Raw genomic sequence first — 20,741 nt, 5'->3', positions numbered from 1 at the left:
AAGGGGTACATTTACCTGGATGGGGTAAATTAACCAGGATTGGGAACATTTACCAGGAATGGGGTACATGCCGGGATGGGGGAACATTTACAAGGACGGGCAACATGTCAGGATGGGGTACATTTACCAGCATGGGGGAACATGCTAGAATGGGTAACATTTACCAGGATGGGGCCATGATGGGGACAAATATACCAGAATATAGGAAATCTATATCAGGATGGGGGACATGTTTACCAGGAAGTGGCCGAGGAAGGGGGACAGAACTACACAATGAAAGGGGAGGGGAGCCACTCGTACGTCTTTATGGGATTTCAGGATGTTCAGACTTTGAAATGTAGATGTGGATTACAGGGTGAAATCTGATTGCATTCCAGGCTAAAATCTCTGTCTAATATGCTGCAATTTTTTTCCAGAAAGATCAATCCAACTGCTGTGTCTGGAAAGGGCAGGGGCTCAGCTTCAATGTGTGGTAAGCATGAGCGTGATCTTTAGGGCAACAGTTTGGCCACTCGGCCTGTGAAAGGTTCGCCATGACTGTCCTAGAAGATCTTAATTTACCGTAGGTCACTTGCGCATTGACACTTGAGACAAGAGTTATTATGTAATCAAGTTTTGAGACCCCCTTCATGAATATATCATAGTGTATATCCCAGATATCGCTAGCTCTGATGATTTCTTTTCAATATTATGAATATGATTTTTCTATATACAGTGTGTACTTCACATTTCTTTATTATTTTTTATTATTATAATTATGGCTACAGTGACATGCAAAATTTTAGGAACCCCTTGTCAAAATTTCTGTTATTGTGAACAGTTAAGCAAGTTGAAGATGACATATTTTGTTTGTATTTTAGGCAAAAAAATATATATTTTCATCTTTTAAAAAAGCAAAAAAGGAAGATGCCAATGCAAAAATTTGCAAACCCTGCATGGTTAGTATCTAGTAGTGTGGCGCCCCTGACCTGGTCAGGCACCACTGAGTACTGCACCCATGCTGGGGGCAGTACAACACAGGTAAACCAGAAGGCTGACCGAGGTGTGGTTACACAGGCGCATAGTAGCCAGGTCTACCACATGGACCTTTGCAGAAACCCATGGGGAATCCAGGAGGGGGCGCGGCCTCCATCTCCACTCAAGGGGTGTGGTAGAGAGCTTGGTTGCTAGGTTGCGTAGGCAAGCACAGAGGGGAGGAAGTAGTGAACCAGTCAGTTAGTGAAGCTCAGGGAGAGCAGTCGCAAGAAGCAGACCCTGCAGGCTGTCACGATTCTGACAACGCACGTGCAGTGGCTACTGAAACGGTCACCTGGTAGTGCCACCTGAAAACCGCTGGAGGCAAAGCAGGGGCTGAGTACGGGGACTGCCAGGTAGGTACCAGGCCCGAACGGGTTACAGGTTCCCAGAGCAGGGGCCCATTCAGTTGGCCTGCTCAACCTGCCAGTGGGGGCACTTCAGACCCTCACCATAACACCAGAGTCCGCAGCCACGTAGCGAAGAGAAGCCCATAGTTCACAAGATGCAAGCAGCCGGAGTGACCTGGTCCAGGCTACAAGCAGACGGGCCGAAAAGGGGGAAAACGGGCAGCAGCAACTTCCCTGGGTGACCCCAGCAGGACTTCAAGTCGGGGTCACCCCAAAAACACAAGGGCTAGGAAGGCGAGTCGGTAGTCACCCTCACAAGTCAGCCTGAAGGAGCCTGGTTCCCTACTTGGTGCATCACAGCTACGCCCGGGTTACTCACCCTGCCACCTGATGTGAGTAAAATCCCCTGAAAGACATTCCTGCTGTGCGTGAGTCATTCTGCGACCTGTGGTTCCACACACTCAAACCGGGCCCTGGGGCCAGCCCCACTCTCGGGGGGGCCACATCATCTAACTGCCTCTACCAACAGCCCCAGGCGTCCCCTAACCTGCAGTGGCAGTCCCCTGACTGCAATACCGAGAGTGGCGTCACGAATCCTAAGAAGACAACCTACCTGTGACCAGACTGTCCCTACATGGGGAGTCCCTGATGGTAATGCATCGCTACACTGGGCTTCACAAATCTGGCGTCACAAACAGGATAAGGACTAGACCTGTTAAGACAGGTGGCGATGTGCTTTGGCGGTCCGCACGAAAAATTTGAAGCGCCGGCATGTTGCCACCACAGAAAGCGCGCCAAAAAACAACAGCAGTCCGCGCTAGAAGATGTGGCCGCCCACGAATAGGTGTGGCAACCCAGAGAACACATGCAGCGTACTGACCTCGGGTGTGATGGAAGGAGCTCTGACCTTACCCTGAGGAGAAGTACAAAGCTGGTGGAAAAAGAAGGAAAAAGCAAAAGTCTGCTAGTAAAAAGGAAAAACTGCAAGAGGTGGAAGGCTGTGCAGAGGCGACGCTGAGAGCAGAGAAAATGGCATCTGAATACAAGGATCCAGAGCCAGGCTCCACTGCCTGGTGGGACTGGGAGCTTGCCCAGTTCTGCGAACGGCTGCAAGCCAGGATCTTACAGTAGCTCAGGGAAGGACGCACGGAGCTCCGGGAGATGGCTACAGCGGTGTGGGCTTATGAGAAGCGGACCACACGACGAACGCCATACCGGACGGCGACGACTCAGACCCCGATGATGCTGCCGATGGGCGAGTCCTTGGTTGCCCCCCCCTGCCCGCTCGAGTGCATCGACCCTACCAGCGCTGCCATATCTAGAGCACGCTGCGACGCCCGCGGCACGCCACGCCAGCTGAGACCCCTGCTGCAACCCCGGAGGCGGCGCCCGTGCGGATCCCTGCTGAGAGGACCGCGGTTCCCGCAGAGATGCCCTGCCCTGCCCGGCCCGCCAAGACCAGGCCGCCGAAGCGATGCCCTGCCCAGCCCGCCAAGATCAAGCCGCAGCAGCGACGCCCAGCCCGGCCCGTGCAGCCCAGGCCGCCGCCATGCCCTGCCCGGCCCGCCAAGACCAGGCCGCAGCAGCGATGCCCTATGCGGCCCGCCAAGACCAGGCCGCAGCAGCGATGCCCTGCCCGGCCCACCAAGACCATCCCACGTGGAGTCCCTGAAGGTAATGCTACACAACACCTGTAGGCTTCACAGTAGCACCCATTTTGCTAAGTATTACAGCTTGTAAACGCTTTTTGTACCCAGCCAAGAGTCTTTCAATTCTTGTCTGTGGGATTTTCATTCATTCTTCCTTGGAAAAGTCCAGTTCTGAGATTCATGGGTTGTCTTGCATTCACTGCTCTTTTGAGGTTTAGCCACAGATTTTCAGATCAGGGGACTGTGAAGGCCATTGTAAAACCTTCAGCTTGTGCCTTTTGTAGTAGTCTATTGCAGATTTTGACGTCTGTTTAGGCTCATTATCCATTTGTAAAAGTTATCCTTTATTGACCTTCAGCTTTTTTACGGATAATGTTGTTTACATCAAGAATTTGTTTAAATTTCATTGAATCCATTCTTCCCACTACCTGTGAACTGTTCCCCATGGCATTGGCAGTAACACAACCTCAAAGCAGGATTGATCAACTCCCATGAGTTACATTTTGATATCATTGGTCCACAGGACTTGTTTAGAAAATGCATCAGGTTTGGTTAAATGTTCATTTGCATACTTCTGGAGCTGAATTTTATGGTGCGCATGCAGGAGAAGTTTTCTTCTGAGGACTCTTCCATGAAGGCCATATTTGCACAGGTGTCTCTGAACTTTAGAACAATGTACCACAAAGCCAAAGTTTGCTAAATCTTCCTGAAGGTCTTTTGCAGTCAGGCGGGGCTTCAGATTTGCCTCTCTAGCAATACTACAAGCAGCTCTCACAGAAAATGTCCTTGGTCTTTCAGACTTTATCTAGACCTCCACAGTTCCTGTTAACTGTTCTTAATTACATTTCGAACTGAGGAAAAAGCAACTTGAAAATGCTTTGATATCTTATAGCCTTTTCCTGCTTTGTGGGCCTCCACCATGGCAGCTGCGTAGAAGAATCCATGGCAGCTGGCTTTTTTGCACGAGACTGGGTTTTTATAAAGCTGTGAAATTTGCATCATCTGGCCTTTCCTAATGATGATAGTGAACAAGCTGTAACCCTTACAGGCTAATTAAAGTCAGAAACCTGGATCAAAGTCATATAACCACACAGATCTCCAAGGGGGTCCAAACTTTTGCATCAGCCCATTTTCCTTTTTGTACTTTTAAAAATATAAAACATGAAAATATATACTTTTTTTTGCCTAAAATACAAAGGAAATGTGGCATCCTTAACTTTATGCCTTTCATGTATCATTTCATCTTCAACTTTCTTATCTGTTCACAATAAGACTAAGTTTGACCAGGGGTTCCCAAACTTTTACATGCCACTGTAGACATGTCTTACTTTTGAATTGAACAACCCTTCTAAGTCCTGCCCATAAAACAGGAGATTCAAATGAGTATTTGTGAAGGTTTGCATTACCATCAATAATAACACATTTAGAGCTTCAATATATCAATAACATTGGTGTCATGTTGGAAGGCCATTTTTTTTTTCTCAGAAGACCACTATAGTTGTCACTGTGTAATCTTTTACATGGAGTCCATATCATAGAAAAAAACCTTGAGAAAGTGCTCTGTGCATTAAACAGACATAGACTACTAACCTTGCTGTATATTCGTATACCTCTTGGAGATGCGAAGAAAATAAAACCGCTATATTATCACACTACGTGGTGAGAGACAATCTACTTTTTGAGCTTTCATATGGAAACAGCAACCGTGACTACCTTTCTTTAATCTGGCCCATCTTCTATCTCATCATAAGCAATTTATGATACAAACATTGATACAACGATGGCCAAGGTCTAAACTAAACAAATGGATCAATCGTCATCATTGGAGATCTTCCGGAAAAATGATTGAAGTTTCCTACTGACTTCCATAATACACTGTGCTCGAGTTGCGCTCATCCGAGCTGCTCGTTTTGAGTACTGAGCCCCTTGATCATCACTATTCCTTAGCTATAATAATTAGCTGAAATAAATTGATATTTATTTTTCTCTCAGTTTGTATATATGTAAAAAAAAAACAAAAACAAAAAAACCCAAATTGATTGTATATGGGATAAAATGTACAATTATATACGGTACTTATGAAAATGCTGTTCAACTCATGCTAATTTAATGCAGAGTTGACTTAAATACAGCGTTCTCCGTTCAGTGTTTCAGTAAAAAAAAAAAACAAAAAAACAAAAACAAAACTGGATCCCAACTGAATGGAGCGAGTTCACTTGCCAGAAGTGTAAGAGACTCATTGCTGACACTATCTTGCCTCCATCGTGGCAGTAATCAGCTTTATCAGACAGACAAAAAACCCTGACGAAGAGCACTGCATTATTGCGTCCCTTAAAATCATACTATTGTATGGTGCAAAGCGTGACGAGGAATTATTTTATAAACTGTGAAATAAAATATATTGTTAATATGAACAGCCTACCGTATTTCAGGAGGAAGGGTAAATGTCTTGCTGTACGTCCACTCATCTTCTACAATCCACTTGTAATTGATGTCATTAAATCCCATGTAAGGATCCTGCATAGAGCAATAAAGTGCAAGGAAAATAAGTTAACAGCAAAATGCAAATAAAAAATAACAAAAGAAAAACAACAAATGCATCACCGAGGAACATCTTTGTATGATGGCCCACAAAATGTGTTTCATTGCATGCGTTATATCGATATCAGCACTGAAGAATATTTCATCAAAAATAAAATTACATGTATAAAGAAAATGGGTAATGGGTGAATGGGGGGTATATGAACAGGATGGGGGTATATGAACAGGATGGGGGTATATGAACAGGATGGGGGTATATGAACAGGATGCTGGTACAGTGCCTACAAGTAGTATTCAACCCCCTGCAGATTTAGCAGGTTTACACATTCGGAATTAACTTGGCATTGTGACATTTGGACTGTAGATCAGCCTGGAAGTGTGAAATGCACTGCAGCAAAAAAGAATGTTATTTCTTTTTTTATTTTTTTTTTTAAATTGTGAAAAGTTTATTCAGAGGGTCATTTATTATTCAACCCCTCAAACCACAAGAATTCTGTTTGGTTCCCCTAAAGTATTAAGAAGTATTTCAGGCACAAAGAACAATGAGCGTCACATGTTTGGATTAATTATCTCTTTTTCCAGCCTTTTCTGACTAATTAAAACCCTCCCCAAACTTGTGAACAGCACTCATACTTGGTCAACATGGGAAAGACAAAGGAGCATTCCAAGGCCATCAGAGACAAGATCGTGGAGGGTCAAAAGGCTGGCAAGGGGTACAAAACCCTTTCCAAGGAGTTGGGCCTACCTGTCTCCACTGTTGGGAGCATCATCCGGAAGTGGAAGGCTTATGGAACTACTGTTAGCCTTCCACGGCCTGGACAGCCTTTGAAAGTTTCCACCCGTGCCGAGGCCAGGCTTGTCCGAAGAGTCAAGGCTAACCCAAGGACAACAAGGAAGGAGCTCTGGGAAGATCTCATGGCAGTGGGGACATTGGTTTCAGTCAATACCATAAGTAACGTACTCCACCGCAATGGTCTTCGTTCCAGACGAGCCCGTAAGGTACCTTTACTTTCAAAGCGTCATGTCAAGGCTCGTCTACAGTTTGCTCATGATCACTTGCAGGACTCTGAGACAGACTGGTTCAAGGTTCTCTGGTCTGATGAGACCAAGATCGAGATCTTTGGTGCCAACCACACACGTGACGTTTGGAGACTGGATGGCACTGCATACGATCCCAAGAATACCATCCCTACAGTCAAGCATGGTGGTGGCAGCATCATGCTGTGGGGCTGTTTCTCAGCCAAGGGGCCTGGCCATCTGGTCCGCATCCATGGGAAGATGGATAGCTCGGCCTACCTGGAGATTTTGGCCAAGAACCTCCGCTCCTCCATCAAGGATCTTAAGATGGGTCGTCATTTCATCTTCCAACAAGACAACGACCCAAAGCACACAGCCAAGAAAACCAAGGCCTGGTTCAAGAGGAAAAAAATAAAAGGTGTTGCAGTGGCCTAGTCAGTCTCCTGACCTTAACCCAATTGAAAACTTGTGGAAGGAGCTCAAGATTAAAGTCCACATGAGACACCTAAAGAACCTAGATAACTTGGAGAAGATCTGCATGGAGGAGTGGGCCAAGATAACTCCAGAGACCTGTGCCGGCCTGATCAGGTCTTATAAAAAACGATTATTAGCTGTAATTGCAAACAAGGGTTATTCCACAAAATATTAAACCTAGGGGTTGAATAATAATTGACCCACACTTTTATGTTGAAAATGTATTAAAATTTAACTGAGCAACATAACTTGTTGGTTTGTAAGATTTATGCATCTGTTAATAAATCCTGCTCTTGTTTGAAGTTTGCAGGCTCTAACTTATTTGCATCTTATCAAACCTGCTAAATCTGCAGGGGGTTGAATACTACTTGTAGGCACTGTATATGAGCAGGATAGGGGTATATGAGCAGGATGGGGGTATATGAGCAGGATGGGGGTATATAGCAGGATCATATACAAGGCAGGAGGATCATTACCAGGATGGGGTACCTTAGTAGAGAATTTGGGGACATTACCCCCATAACAGTGTCAGCAGCACATCCTCGCCCTATAACAGTGTGTCATGACTACATTTTTTTGCTTAAAGTTTTATTTTCCTATTTTCCTCCTCTAAAACCAGGGTGCGTCTTATAGTCCGGTGCGTCTTATAGTCCGAAAAATACAGTATAAGAAAGCCTCACGGCCTATCCAGAAGATGGACTGGTGTTATAAAATTAGTGATATTGCATGCCATTTCCTGTTGGTAGCAATTCCCCACTTATGTCAAACCATTAGGCCCAGCCACATGTGTTTCACAGATGTGTTCTATAGTCTACGGGATATCTTCTAAAAAAAATGCTTGACTTCTCCATTGACCTCCATTATACTCAGGAGCTCAAGTAGCGCCCATCTGAGCATCACACTGTCATTATGAGTATGGAGCACCCGAGGATGGTAGTACTCTCTCATCACCACTGACAACCAGAATGCATCATGATGCTGTCAGTTTTCACTTTTTTTCCCCCACTTTACAAAAACTCTATTTTACTTTGATGTGCCCTTTGAAATTCCACCTGTTGTACATCCATTTTGCATTTTTTTAATTTATTTTTAGCATCAGTTTTTAAAAGCTGAAAGAGGATTTTCGCATTAGCAATGATCAGTTAAAGCACCACTCCAGCATTTTCCTTTCACCACTGGAGTGGTGATTCTAATTTAAGGTCACTGCCCCTAGTCATCTTCCATCGTTTTCATCTTTTAATAGTCACCCCTCGAGTCTTGTGGTGCCAGCTTGTGACCTAGAAGTCAGAACTTGCATCACAAGCTCTCAACGAAAGTCTATGAGAGCCAGAATGAGGCATTGCATAGAAGAGTGATCTCCGACACGCTCCAGTAAACACTGGAGTGATATGACAGGTTATAAAAGGACAGACCAATGCTGATAAAAGGTGAAAACACCGCAGTATAAGATTCGGGGCCAGGAACTTAGGTTCCCGTTACACGTAGCGACGCACCAGCGATCCGACTAGCAATCCGACCTGGCAGGGATCGCTGGAACGTCGCTACATGGTCGCTGGTGAGCTGTCAATCAGACAGATCTCCACAGCGATCAGAGATCAGCCACCAGCGACCCGTGTAACGACGGCTCCCTGTTGGCTACTGGAGGAATCTCCAGTAATGCCAGGCCTGGATTCAGTTACCTGCTTTGCACTCCAGAGCTCTCAGCTGCAGCCTGGACTGATCTCAGAGTTTGCAGGACTGCACCGCGAGCAGCGAGCAGCGAGTGATTGATTCCCCGGCGATTGCGGTTCATTTCATAACAGCTGCAGACAGGCCGTGCTGCAATCCGAAGTTCAGGTGAGAGCACCAGAGATCAGCCCGGGATGTCTTCAGCTGTCATGAACTGAACCGCAATCACCAGGGAATCAATCACTCGGCGCTCGCTGTGCAATCTAGGCTACACTCCGGAGCTCAGGTGAGAGCTCCGGAGTGCAAAGCAAGTAATTGAATCCAGGCCTGGCATTACTGGAGATTCCTCCGGTAGCCAGTCCGACGCTTGGCGCTCGTTGGTCTCCGGCCGTCAAACATGCCGATGCGTGCTGCACAGTGGGAGACCAACGAGCAAAAAAATGGTCCTGATCGTCTTGTCACGATCAGCGACCTCGCAGCAGACGCCCGCTCGCTGCTGCTTTTCTCACACAGCGAGATCGCTAGCGAGGTCGCTGATATGTCACAAAACCTGTGACGTTTCAGCGATCTCGCTGTGTGTGACGGGGGCTTTCGATGAGAAGCACCACTACGGAAGTGAAACAAACACTAGAGTGGTGGTTTAAAAACAGATGGAAAACTGATGTACACAGACCTTTCTTTCATCAGAATTTTTTTTAATGAATCTTCAGACTTGAATGGTTTGGTCTGATTAATAAAAATGTTGAGAATACGATGTGCATGGAGTGTAATGGATTGGAGATGTAGATCCATTAAAATCGGATGTGTGAATGTTTCAACTAAACACTATGGTTTTTGGATAAGGAATTACCGTATTTTTTCAGGCTATAAGACAAACTTTTTTTCCCCCTAATGTTGGGGGAAAGTGTGGGGGGGGGGGGTCTTATAGTCTGAATGTAGGGCATGAATGTGCTGCGGTGGAGCGGGTCATCAGCGGCGCCTGCCGTGACCACGTGGACCCGCTCATTTCCTATGCATGCATCCCCCGCCCATCATCTCTCAGCACTGAAGCCGGCGCTGACAGGTGGGCGGGATGATGGGCGGAGGATGCGCGCATAGTAAACAGCCGGCCTGCATGATCACCCCTGGCAACTACAGCCTGGAGTGATCATGTGCGGCAGTGAAGCCCTCCGCGCATCATCTGCGCGGGAGGCAGTGAATAAGTATGGTATAGTCACTGGCCACTTATCCCTGCAGCACCGCGATGTCGTCCTGTCTGCCGGCCAGCTGATCTGTGTAGAGCAGAGGTTCCCAACTCCAGTCCTCAAGGCACACCAACAGTGCATGTTTTCAGGATTTCCTTAGTATTGCAGAGGTGATAATTTAATCACCTGCAAAGGTGCTGAATCCAACACCCATTCAATGCTAAAGAAATCCTGAAAACATGCACTGTTGGTGTGCCTTGAGGACTGGAGTTGGGAACCTCTGGTGTAGAGAACGGTGAGTACAGCGATGATGCCATCCCTGTGCGCACCGCTATTCTCCACACACATCAGTGAGCCGGCAGACGGAGACATTGCGATGCTGCAGGGGAACGGTGACGGCTCCACACAGGTCAGCTGCTGACACAGAGAGGAAGATGATCGATGCTGCAGGGAGTGAGGAAAGGTGAGTATAAACGTTTATTTTTTTTCTGTGCCATAGGATACAGGCCATATAGAAGGATGAGAACATATACCAGGATGGAGGTATATTATGAGCAGGATGGGGGTATATAGCAGGTTGGGGGTATATTATGAGCAGAATGGGGGTATATAGCAGAATGGGGGCATATAGCAGAATGGGGGCATATAGCAGAATGGGGGCATATAGCAGAATGGGGGCATATAGCAGAATGGGGGCTATACAGCAGAATGGGGGCTATACAGCAGAATGGGGGCTATACAGCAGAATGGGGGCTATACAGCAGAATGGGGGCTATACAGCAGAATGGGGGCTATACAGCAGAATGGGGGCTATACAGCAGAATGGGGGCTATACAGCAGAATGGGGGCTATACAGCAGAATGGGGGCTATACAAGGATGAGGGACATATATACAAGGATGGGGTTCATATACAAGGCAGGAGGATCATTACCATGCTGGGGTACCTTAGTAGACTTAGTAGAGAATTTGGGGACATTACCCCCATAACAGTGTCAGCAGCAGATCCTCGCCCTATAACAGTGTGTCATGACCACATTTTTTAATAAAAATTTTATTTTACTATTTTCCTCCTCTAAAACCAGAATGCGTCTTATAGTCCGAAAGATATGGTACTTAAATGTAAATCAGAACATTTTTCGAGACACATAGCGTTCTCACTTTTGGGATCTGGGGCTCAGTGATTATTTATTTGTATGCGTCTTAAGCTGGCATTTTTAATTCTACCATTTTTGCACAAATGCGATATTTTGATAGCCTGTGATTACATTTTTATGCAATGTTGTGGTAACCAAAAAAAATGTAATTTTGGCATTTAGAATTTTTTTCTCGCTACTCTGTTTACCAATTAGAGTAAATGATTTTATATTTTAATAGATCGGGCATTTCTAAACATGGAGATACTAAATATGTGTTGGCTTTTTTTATTGTTTTATTATCAAAAGGGCAAAAGGGAGGTGGTTTGAACTTTTAGTTTTTTTTAAAAACTTTTTGTTTACATTTTTACTGATTTTACTAGACCCCTTAGGGGACATTATGACTGCACTATCTGATCGTGTCTACTGATCAGAGTGATGCCTTCAGAGGCGCACTGGGCTTCTGTAGTTCTGACCATGCGCAGTGCTCTCTGAAGCCACGACAAGTACACCTGGCTTCTGAGGTGCACTGACATGGCCGTAATGAGCCACGCGCATGCACGAGATTTCCAAGAGTTTGCGATGACGCCACACTTGATAATCATGTTATCACGCCCATAGGGGATGATAACATGGAAAGAGGGATGATTACTGTGGGTAACTAACATCCCTGACACGCTTTTTTTAAGTTTTATTTTAGAGAATGATGTTATACGGGGATGGTTAGGAAAGGTATCTAGACATGCAAATTTAAATACCGCTGGCTGGAGGGCATAAGGGGGACTTGACAGCTTCCCTTTGAGTGGATAAACAGAAACCCCAGAAGGTAGGTTCGGTCGCTGCTGTAAGAGGCACATGCTGGCTGTATAACACAGATAGGAGCTGAGCTCGCATCAGAGTCCTCTCCATACATGCAAGCCTGATGGAGGGCGTGCTATTATATTGTATGTTTGGATGGGGATTTTTGTCTGGGACTTACATATTGATGGCAATGAGATAAGTGGAGGACCAACACCCCACTCACCAGTTGCTGGATATAATATACGGTGTTGGGGAACTCCACAGCCCCATATCTTTTATCTGCAGTGTACTGCAGTACATTGAAAGGAGGTAAATGGCAGTAGGACTACAAACAGAAGACAATGCAGAGCTGCGGTGTCTGCCTTCAAAGGGAATTGGTCAGCAGGTTCTGGCATATAATCTGAGGACAGCAAGCTGAAGGGGTTAAAAAAAACAAACCTAAAAACCCCTATGTTTTTCTTATCAGGCTGTTTACTTAAATAAAAGGCTTTATCACTTGGTGATTGTCATTGCTGTGACTATCTGGCTTGTGCCATGTTGTCCCACACCTCCTGTGATTGACACCTCACTGTCAATGTAACATCTCTATAGAACCTGGTGTTGGCGGGAACAGCCCCCTGGGCTCAGCTACATGACTACATGTAAAAATGCATATTTTGTTAGGGTGGCTGCACCCAGTAATCAAAGTGAAACATCATTTGACTCAGGATCTATTTGCCTACATCATGCTGCTCTCAGATTCCCTTTAACTGCCTAAATCTGGCAGCCGCCGGAGCAGATGTTATTAGGTGGAGTGCAGCTCCACTGGTTTCATATTGATAACTATATATTAATATATATCAACATAATAACCAGACAAACCCATTAAGGAGTTAATTAGAAAGACTTGTATGGTTTACACTACAGTGTAAGGCTATGTGCGCACGTTGCGTACAAGCCCTGCAGAAATTTCTGCAGCGATCTGAAGAGCACATGTGCGCTTTGGATCGCTGCAGAAATGTCCGTAGTGAAAAAAATAAAATGCCGATTCCATGCGCTCTGCCTGCAGCTCCTGCCATAGACAGAGCAGGAGCTGCCGGCAAAGCGCAGGAAAGAAGTGACATGTCACTTCTTTTTGCGCAGCGCTTCGGCAGTAGCCGAAGCGCTGCGCTCTTAAACGCCACGTGCGCACGGCCCCTGCACAGTCTCCATAGACTGTGCAGGGGACGCAGGACGCATGCAGTTACGCTGCGCTACAAAGCGCAGCGTAACTGCATGTTTTTACGCGACGTGCGCACATAGCCTAAGAAGCCAACTGTTCAGGACAGATTCTTTATGTTCAAAGCTGCCTCTGTCCTGCTGGACCCAGTGTGGCCAAAGATCTGCACTTTCCCCTTATCTATGAAATTCTCTACAGCCCATTGTAATAGATAGTTTCATAATGTTTAAGGTTGAAGGTAGACTAATGTCCATAAAGTTCAACACATGACTAGTGATGACAGGATCAACATGAGGGGGAAACCAGGTTTGGCAAGCGAACGTGACCCCAAACAATAGACCCCATGCAAGTCAATGGAGACGTTCAGGGTTGTAAAATGGCTGTAATATGAGCTAGGGGGCTGCACATGGAAGTTACATGGTAGTAATATTTACCATATTTTTCAGATTATAAGACTCCCTTTTCCTCCAAAAAGTTTGGGAGGAAAATTAGGGCTGTGTCTCAAAATCCAAATGTAGCTTACCAGGAGGTGGAGAAAGGGAGTTGTGCTGGCTGCGGTGGGTGCTATGTGCAGCAGGGCGGTTCGGGAATATGCTGACTGCAACAGGTGAGATGCTCTGTCAGCGGTGCGGGGCTTGGTGCGTCAGGTGAGATGCTCTATCAGTGGTGCTGTGCTTGCTGTGGCGGGTGAGATGCTCTGTCGGCGGTGTGGAGCAAGGTGGTGTGGCGGCTGAGATGCTCTATCGGTGGTGCTGTGATTGCTGTGGTGGGTGAGATGCTCTGTCGGAGGTGCGGTTTTCAAATAATGCCGCCAGGAGTCGGTGTGTGCGCAGATGGAGCTCTCGGATTGTCATTGACCCGAGAGCTCAATCTGCGCAGGTACCGATTCTGGGAGCCATTATTTGAAGATCTCACCCCCCACTGCCCTGATTCATACGGCCACTGCGCACCCAGAATCGCCTCTGCCTCCTGTGACCCCTGCTCCACCACTGCTGTCGCGCACCCTCAGGTAAGACAATACCGAAGTATAATATGGATCCCATTTTTTTTTTTAACCTTTTTTTTTATCTCTATATTTGGGGTGTGTCTTATAATCCGGTTCATCTTATAAAACGAAAAATACGGTATATATTTATTAGTCATTGGTGATTTAACTTATCGAATTACTGGGTTTTTTCAGTTCCTCAAAAGGAAATTTCCCTGTTTTTTTTTATAATTTTACTCAATTGATTAAATTAAATGTATTTTATATTTACTTATTATTATTATTATTATTATTATTTACTTGAGTGTGAATCGCTTCTTTACATACAGTTTTGTACCAAACTGAGGGTGAGGTTTAAAAAGATTATGATTAAACCTCCTTTCCTCTAACCGTAGTGGATGCCCCCTTGTCCCCACTGCAGACCTAGCTGTAAAAAGATTAGAAAGGTCTCTGTACTGTCCCCTCATATATTTATACATTGTAATAGGATCGCCCCTAAGCCTTTTGTTTTTCCAAACTGAAAAACCTCAATTTTAACCCCTTAGCGACCATGAGCATTAAAATTACGGCCCAGCAGTTATAGTGTAAATCCCACTGCAGGCTGCCGGGGATACACGGACGTCAGCTGATTTGTACAGCTGACATGTGTGCCTAGCAGGCACGAGCAGATTTGCGATCTGTCCGTACCTGTGAACCCCTTAAATGGCGCTGTCAAAATATGATAGCACCATTACAATTGCGGTAGCAGTTAAAGTTCACTCACCACCCGACACCGGAAGTCACGCGACATGATCATGTGGATCCGATGGTTGTCATGGTTGCACAGGGTCACGTGATGATTCCTGTAGCTCACATGACTCAATTCCTGTTTTACCCGGCAGAGAGCTGTGTGAGACAGGAGATGAGCATATCTGGTGTTCACAGCTGTGTGGCTGTGATCAGCAGATATGGAAGAGCGATCAGACTGCTGATTCTAGTCCCCTAGAGGGACTAGTGAAAGTAAAAAAAGTTTGGAAAATTGAAAAAATAAATAAAAACTAAAAGTTCAAATCACCCCCCTTTCGCCCAATTGAAAATTAAAGGGTTAAAAAAATAAACATACACACATTTGGTATCACCGCGTTCAGAAATGCCCAACCAAAATATAAAATCAATTAATCTCATCAGTACACGCCGTAGCGACAAAAAAAAATTCCAAACGGCAAAATGACATTTTTTTGGTAGCGGCAAATTTTGCGCAAAATGCAGTAAAAGGAGATCAATATGTAGCATCTGCGCAAAAATGGTACTATTAAAAACATCAGCTTGAGACACAAAAAAGAAGTCCTCACTAAGCCATAGGTCCCGAAAAATGAGAACACTATGGGTAATGGAAAATAGCACAAAACTTGCACCGCTTGTTTTGGACATATTTATGATTCATTTTTATTAACCCCTTAGAAAAAGTAAACCTATACATGTTTGGTGTCTGCAAACTCGCTCAGACCTCAGGCATCATATGGACACATCAATTTTACCATATAGTGAACACTGAATAAAATATCTCAAAAACAACCATGCGATCACTTTTTTTTTGCAATTTTTCTGCATTTAGAATTTTTTTTGCCATTTTCCAGTACACTATATGGTAAAACTAAGTATCATTTAAAAGTACAACTCGTTCCACAAAAAACAAGCCCCACATGGCTATACTGACGGAAGAATAAAAAGTTACGGCTCTCGGAAGAATGTTGAAAAAAAAATGGAAAGCGCAAAATCGGACGGTCATGAAGGGGTTAATAACCTGTTTTGGTATTGCATTCCAGCTCATTCCCTTAAAGTGAACCTGTCACCAGATTTGTCCCTTGGGCTATATCCCCACGCTGCAGTTTATCGCATTTTTGGGTGCAATTTTGTTGTCAGAAGTTTCTCACTTTTGACTTCCCAGCACAGTCTATGAAAAGTCTGATAGCTGTGCACACATTACAGTTTGTCAGCAGTTTTTTTTTTTTTTTTTATAAAATTTTGTGACAAAAAAGAAGCAACATGTTCATTCTTCTTGCGTTTTTGTCAACTTTTGTCACTTACTGAAATCAATGAGGGGTCGAAAAACCAATGGCAAAACGCATGGTTACAAATTGTTTGCGTTTTGCATACGTTTTATCCTCGGTTTTGTCTACAAAAACACAGCTCACGAACTTAGTTCCAGAATGAAAAAAAAAATCAATGCTGGAGTGATTTTGGGGTGTCTGTGTCTCTCTCTCTCCAAGCGCTACATACTCACCGATCACTGGTGCGACTGTCACACTGGTCCCATGGCAGCTCTTTGTTCTTCCCGAGGCGGCCGCTCATTAGGCTCATACATATTCACTGCTTCTCCCGACCACCAGCGTCTGTGATTGGTTGCAGTCAGATGCGTGCACACGTTGACTGACAGCTGTCTGACTGCAACCAATCACAGACGCTGGTGGGCGGGTCTATATCATACAGTAAAATAAATAAAAACGTTGTGCGGTTCCACCAATTTTGATACCCAACCAAGATAAAGTCCCACAGCTGGGAGCTGGTATTCTTACACTGCAAAGGCCTATGATTATTAGGCTCTCACCAGCCTAAAAATATCAACCACCAGCCGCCCGGAATTGACGCATCCATTAGATGCGACAGTCCCGGCACTTCCCAATTGCCCTGGTGCAGTGACAATCGGGGTAACAAGGAGTTAATAGCAGCCCATAGCTGCCACTAAGTCCTAGATTAGTCATGGCAGGCGTCTATGAGACATGCCCATCACTAATCTGTAAGTGAAAGTAAATAAACACAAAAACCTAAAAAATCCTTTATTTGAAATACAAGACAAAAAAGCCACCCTCTTTCACCACTTTGTTAACCCCCCATACAGCCCTCCAGGTCCGACATAATCCACACTTCCAGCACTAGTATATCTGAGTGCCATAGAACAAGACTGCCCATTGTGAGCTCAACACAGGAAGTGAAGTGAGCCAAACGATAAGCGGTGACGTCACTCAGGTGATTTCCTGTCACAGCTGGAGTCCTCCACCAGTGACCGCAAATCAGGCCGCGACTGAAGTCACCACTAATCACTTAGCTCACTTCAGTTGCGGCCTGAACCTCACAGCGGTGAACCTGTGACGTCACTGCCGCGACATACACCGTACTGAAGGGCCTGCAGTTGTGAGGTCAGGGGTTCACCCAAGTTCATTCTGATCGCGTGGCTTTGTCTGCATTCACAGTGGGCAGTCATGCTCTATGACGCTGGCTGTGACAGGTCTAGGATGTAGCTAAGCCAGATCACTGTGGGACCTCGTGTGGATTATTTCGGACCTGCAGGAGTGTTTAGGGATTAATAAAGTGGTGAAAGAGAGTGCTTTTTATTTTATACCAAATAAGTGATTTTTTTGGGAGGGTTTGTGTTTATTTACTTTCACTTACAGATTAGTGATGGGGCGGGGTCTCAGACGACTGCAAACCCTAATTTAGGACTTAATGCCAGCTGTGGGGTGCCATTAACTTCTTTTTACCCCAATTGCCACCGCACCAGGACAACAGGAATAGATGGGTCCAGCGCCAGAATCTTATGGGTGCGCCACTTCTGGGGCAGCTGTGGGCTGCTATTGTTAGGCTGGAAAGGGCCAAATAACAAAGGTCTTTCCCACCCTAATAATATCAGCTCCCAGTTGTTTGCTGCACATTGGCTGGTTTTAGAAAAATGAAAGGGACCCCACGTCATTTTAAAAAAATAAATAAATCAAATTAGAATAAAAAAAGCGTGAGTTCCCCTCTATTTTTCATAACCAGCCAAAGTACAGCAGACAGCTGAGGGTTGAAGCCTGCAGCTGTTCCTGTGCTGGATATGAAAAATGGGGGGACCCCACATCATTGTTTCCCCCCAAAAAATGTAAAAAACAGCTGTCCAAGCTAGCTATCCCTCTTTCAAGCTATTGGGTTATTTCTTTCTATCAATTATCCTATCCTATAATATTTTGTTTCTCCTTTAAAAAATACATTAACAAAATAACAGCAAAAACGCACCATCATTACAAGTGTTTCTTTTTACATTTACAGGCTCTCTGTGACAAGGTGCAGTTTGTGTGCAGAAAAAAATGCAGCGTGCGCATATTGCCTTAAAAGCTACAGCCACCACCAGTAAGCCCTCATATAACAGCATTATAAAATACTCTATATAAAGAGCCCAGACCACATTGTATAACATAAAAAAAAGACCTTTATTATACTTGCCTAAGGGGCGATATGGTCCGATGGGTGTCTCTAGTCTCGGGTCTGGCGCATGGTCTCTGCTGTGATGGCAGTTCTTCGAAAAACCGTGTGGATGACGAGTCTTAAAGGGAACCTGTCACCAGATTTGGTGACTATAGGCTGCGGTCACCACCACTGGGCTCTTATATACAGCATTCTAACATGCTGTATATAAGAGCCCAGGCCGCTGTGTTAAAAAAAAACAAAAAAACCCACTTTATAATACTCACCTAAAGCGTCGTTGCGGTGGATGTGGGTCAGATGGGCGTCTCCGTTGCCAGCGCAGCCTCTTTCGGCTATCTTCGTCCTCAATCTTCTGAAACCACGGTGCATGACGCCTCCGACGTCATACACACTCGCCAGCATTCAGGTCCTGAGCAGGGCAGATCAAAGCATTGAAGTGCGTGTGTGCGGGACCGGCGAGTGTGTATGGTATGACGTAGACGCATCATGCACCGCAGATTCCGAAGAAAAATGAAAATGGCTGAAAGAGGCAGCGCCGCCACTGGAGGACGAAGACGCCCATTTGAGCCGCAATGACGGTTTAAGCGAGTATTATAAAATGTTTTTTTTTGTTTTACACAGAGGTCTGGGCTCTCATATATAGCATGTTAGAATGCTGTATACAAGAGCCCGGTGGTGGTAGCCGCTGCTTATAGGGCAAAAAAAACCTGGTGACAGGTTCCCTTTATGTCATCCACACAAGCCATCACTGAGGTTCTGCGCAGGCGCACTTTGATCTACCCTGCTGAGGGCTGATCAAAGTATTGTACTGCGCATGCACGAGCAGTCTTTAACCTTTCCTCACGTCACTGCATGATCTGAACTCAACAGGGTAGACCAAAGTGCACCTGACCGCAATGCCGGCCTGTGTGGATGACATAGGACAAGTTATGCACACTGGGCTGGGTAGGAGGACTGCGGACTGAGAGACACCCATTTGACCAAACCGCTCCCTAGGGAAGTAGAAAAGTTATATACGTTATACAGCGCGGCCTGGGCTCCTATAGACAGTATTACTCTATTTAAGAGCTTACTGGTGGTGGCTGCAGGTTATAGGGGCCAAATCTGGGGATAGGTTCTCTTTAATAACCTTGGTTTCTCTTCTCTACACCCGCTCTAGTTCAGCTATGTCCTTACACAGGCTTCTAAGTGTGGTCGCACTATTGATTTGTATAAGGGTAAGGCTAAGGACACACATCTGGCTTTTCTCCCGTTTGTCGGATCCGGCACGCTCCCGTACACTGTGTACAGTACAGTGGCTGCGCAACACGCTCTGGTCATGTGCTGTCATGTGACCAGAGCATGTGACCAGGAAGTTGCAGCGCAGCCACTGTACTGTATACACTGTACAGGAGCGCGCCAGATCCGACAAACGGGAGAAAAGCCGGATGTGTGTCCTTAGCCTAACCTATGTTCTTATTAGGAGGATCTGTGCCTCTTTTAATGCCTCCCATTGTTTTATCAGCCTTGGCAGCAGCTGCCTGACACTGATCAGTAAAGTTGTTTACCGTCCACCTATGCACCCATGATAATGAGGATTAATGGCCCAGGATAAGCATGGGACTGCACAGATCATCCACACATACAGTAACATGGGGGGCGGGTGGGGTCAGGCACAGGCTGCCCGTTCATGAGGACGCACAGGGCATACTGCACCTTTATAATGCCCCTGCTCAGCAGAGCCGTGTGCACACAGCCAGGTACCGCACCCTGCAGCTGGATGGAGCTGTTGGAATTGCCGATAGTCCATTGTCCGTTCAGACAGAACACTAATGCATGGGTAAAATTGGAGGCTGCCATCCCACAGGCACCGAGCAGCAGCGTCATAAAGAGCGGGAACCGCCCGGGCTCCATAGCTGCTGAGGGAACCAAGACCCAGCGCACAGCGTCAGAGCGGCAGCTCCATATAAATGACAGCACTTCCTCAGCTGCCCGTCCAGTCACATGATCGGCGCGGTCAGCTGCCTCAGTATCACGTGCGGCCTGACGTCAGGTACAGGGGGCGGGCTTCACAGATAAAGCAGGAAGCCGCGTGAGTGCCGCCTGACGTCAGGTATAGGGGCGGAGCTTCACAGGGAACGATGCGGGACCCACACAGAAAGCAGCGTGTGTTGTGAAGTAGGAAAAGTGAAGCTTATCTGCCCCATACAATACATGTAGCTGTATGTATGTGTGACTGTATGTGTGACTGTATGTGTGTGTATAGAATATGTGGGGCCGTCTATGCAGAGCGGTGCAGGGAGGCCTCCGTCCTCTGGGGTCCGCTGCAGGTCCTGAAGGGAGGAGAGGGCTTCTTCTCACAGGACTGTGTGTTGGAGGAGTGTGTAGAGCTCGATTGCGGTCAAGGGACCAACATTAAAATCCTGATAATACAATGTCTGCAATTGAGGAGTTTATCAAATATGAACATTTTCAAATGGAAACAATAAGGGTTTTCCATTAATAAAGCACATTTTAATGAGAAAAAAT

General features: G+C 45.8%; 1 protein-coding gene across 2 annotated transcripts in view; it reads right to left on the bottom strand.

Annotated features, from left to right (window-relative positions):
- The window catches only part of MANBA (mannosidase beta), a 124,381-nt gene extending 104,161 nt beyond the window's left edge, over window positions 1–20,220 (bottom strand). For both annotated transcript variants that reach the window (XM_075350655.1, XM_075350663.1), the window contains exons 1-2: window positions 19,929–20,220; window positions 5,436–5,530 (exon numbers count right to left, since the gene is read on the bottom strand). In XM_075350655.1, coding sequence (XP_075206770.1) covers window positions 5,436–5,530; window positions 19,929–20,126 — 293 coding nt within the window. In that variant the 5' untranslated portion in view covers window positions 20,127–20,220. The remainder of the gene's footprint in view (window positions 1–5,435; window positions 5,531–19,928) is intronic.
- Window positions 20,221–20,741: the final 521 nt, after the last annotated feature.

The sequence above is a fragment of the Anomaloglossus baeobatrachus genome, chromosome 1 (assembly GCF_048569485.1).
Source record: "Anomaloglossus baeobatrachus isolate aAnoBae1 chromosome 1, aAnoBae1.hap1, whole genome shotgun sequence".
NCBI lineage: Eukaryota > Metazoa > Chordata > Amphibia > Anura > Aromobatidae > Anomaloglossus > Anomaloglossus baeobatrachus.
This window is presented reverse-complemented; position numbering and strand designations above follow the sequence as displayed.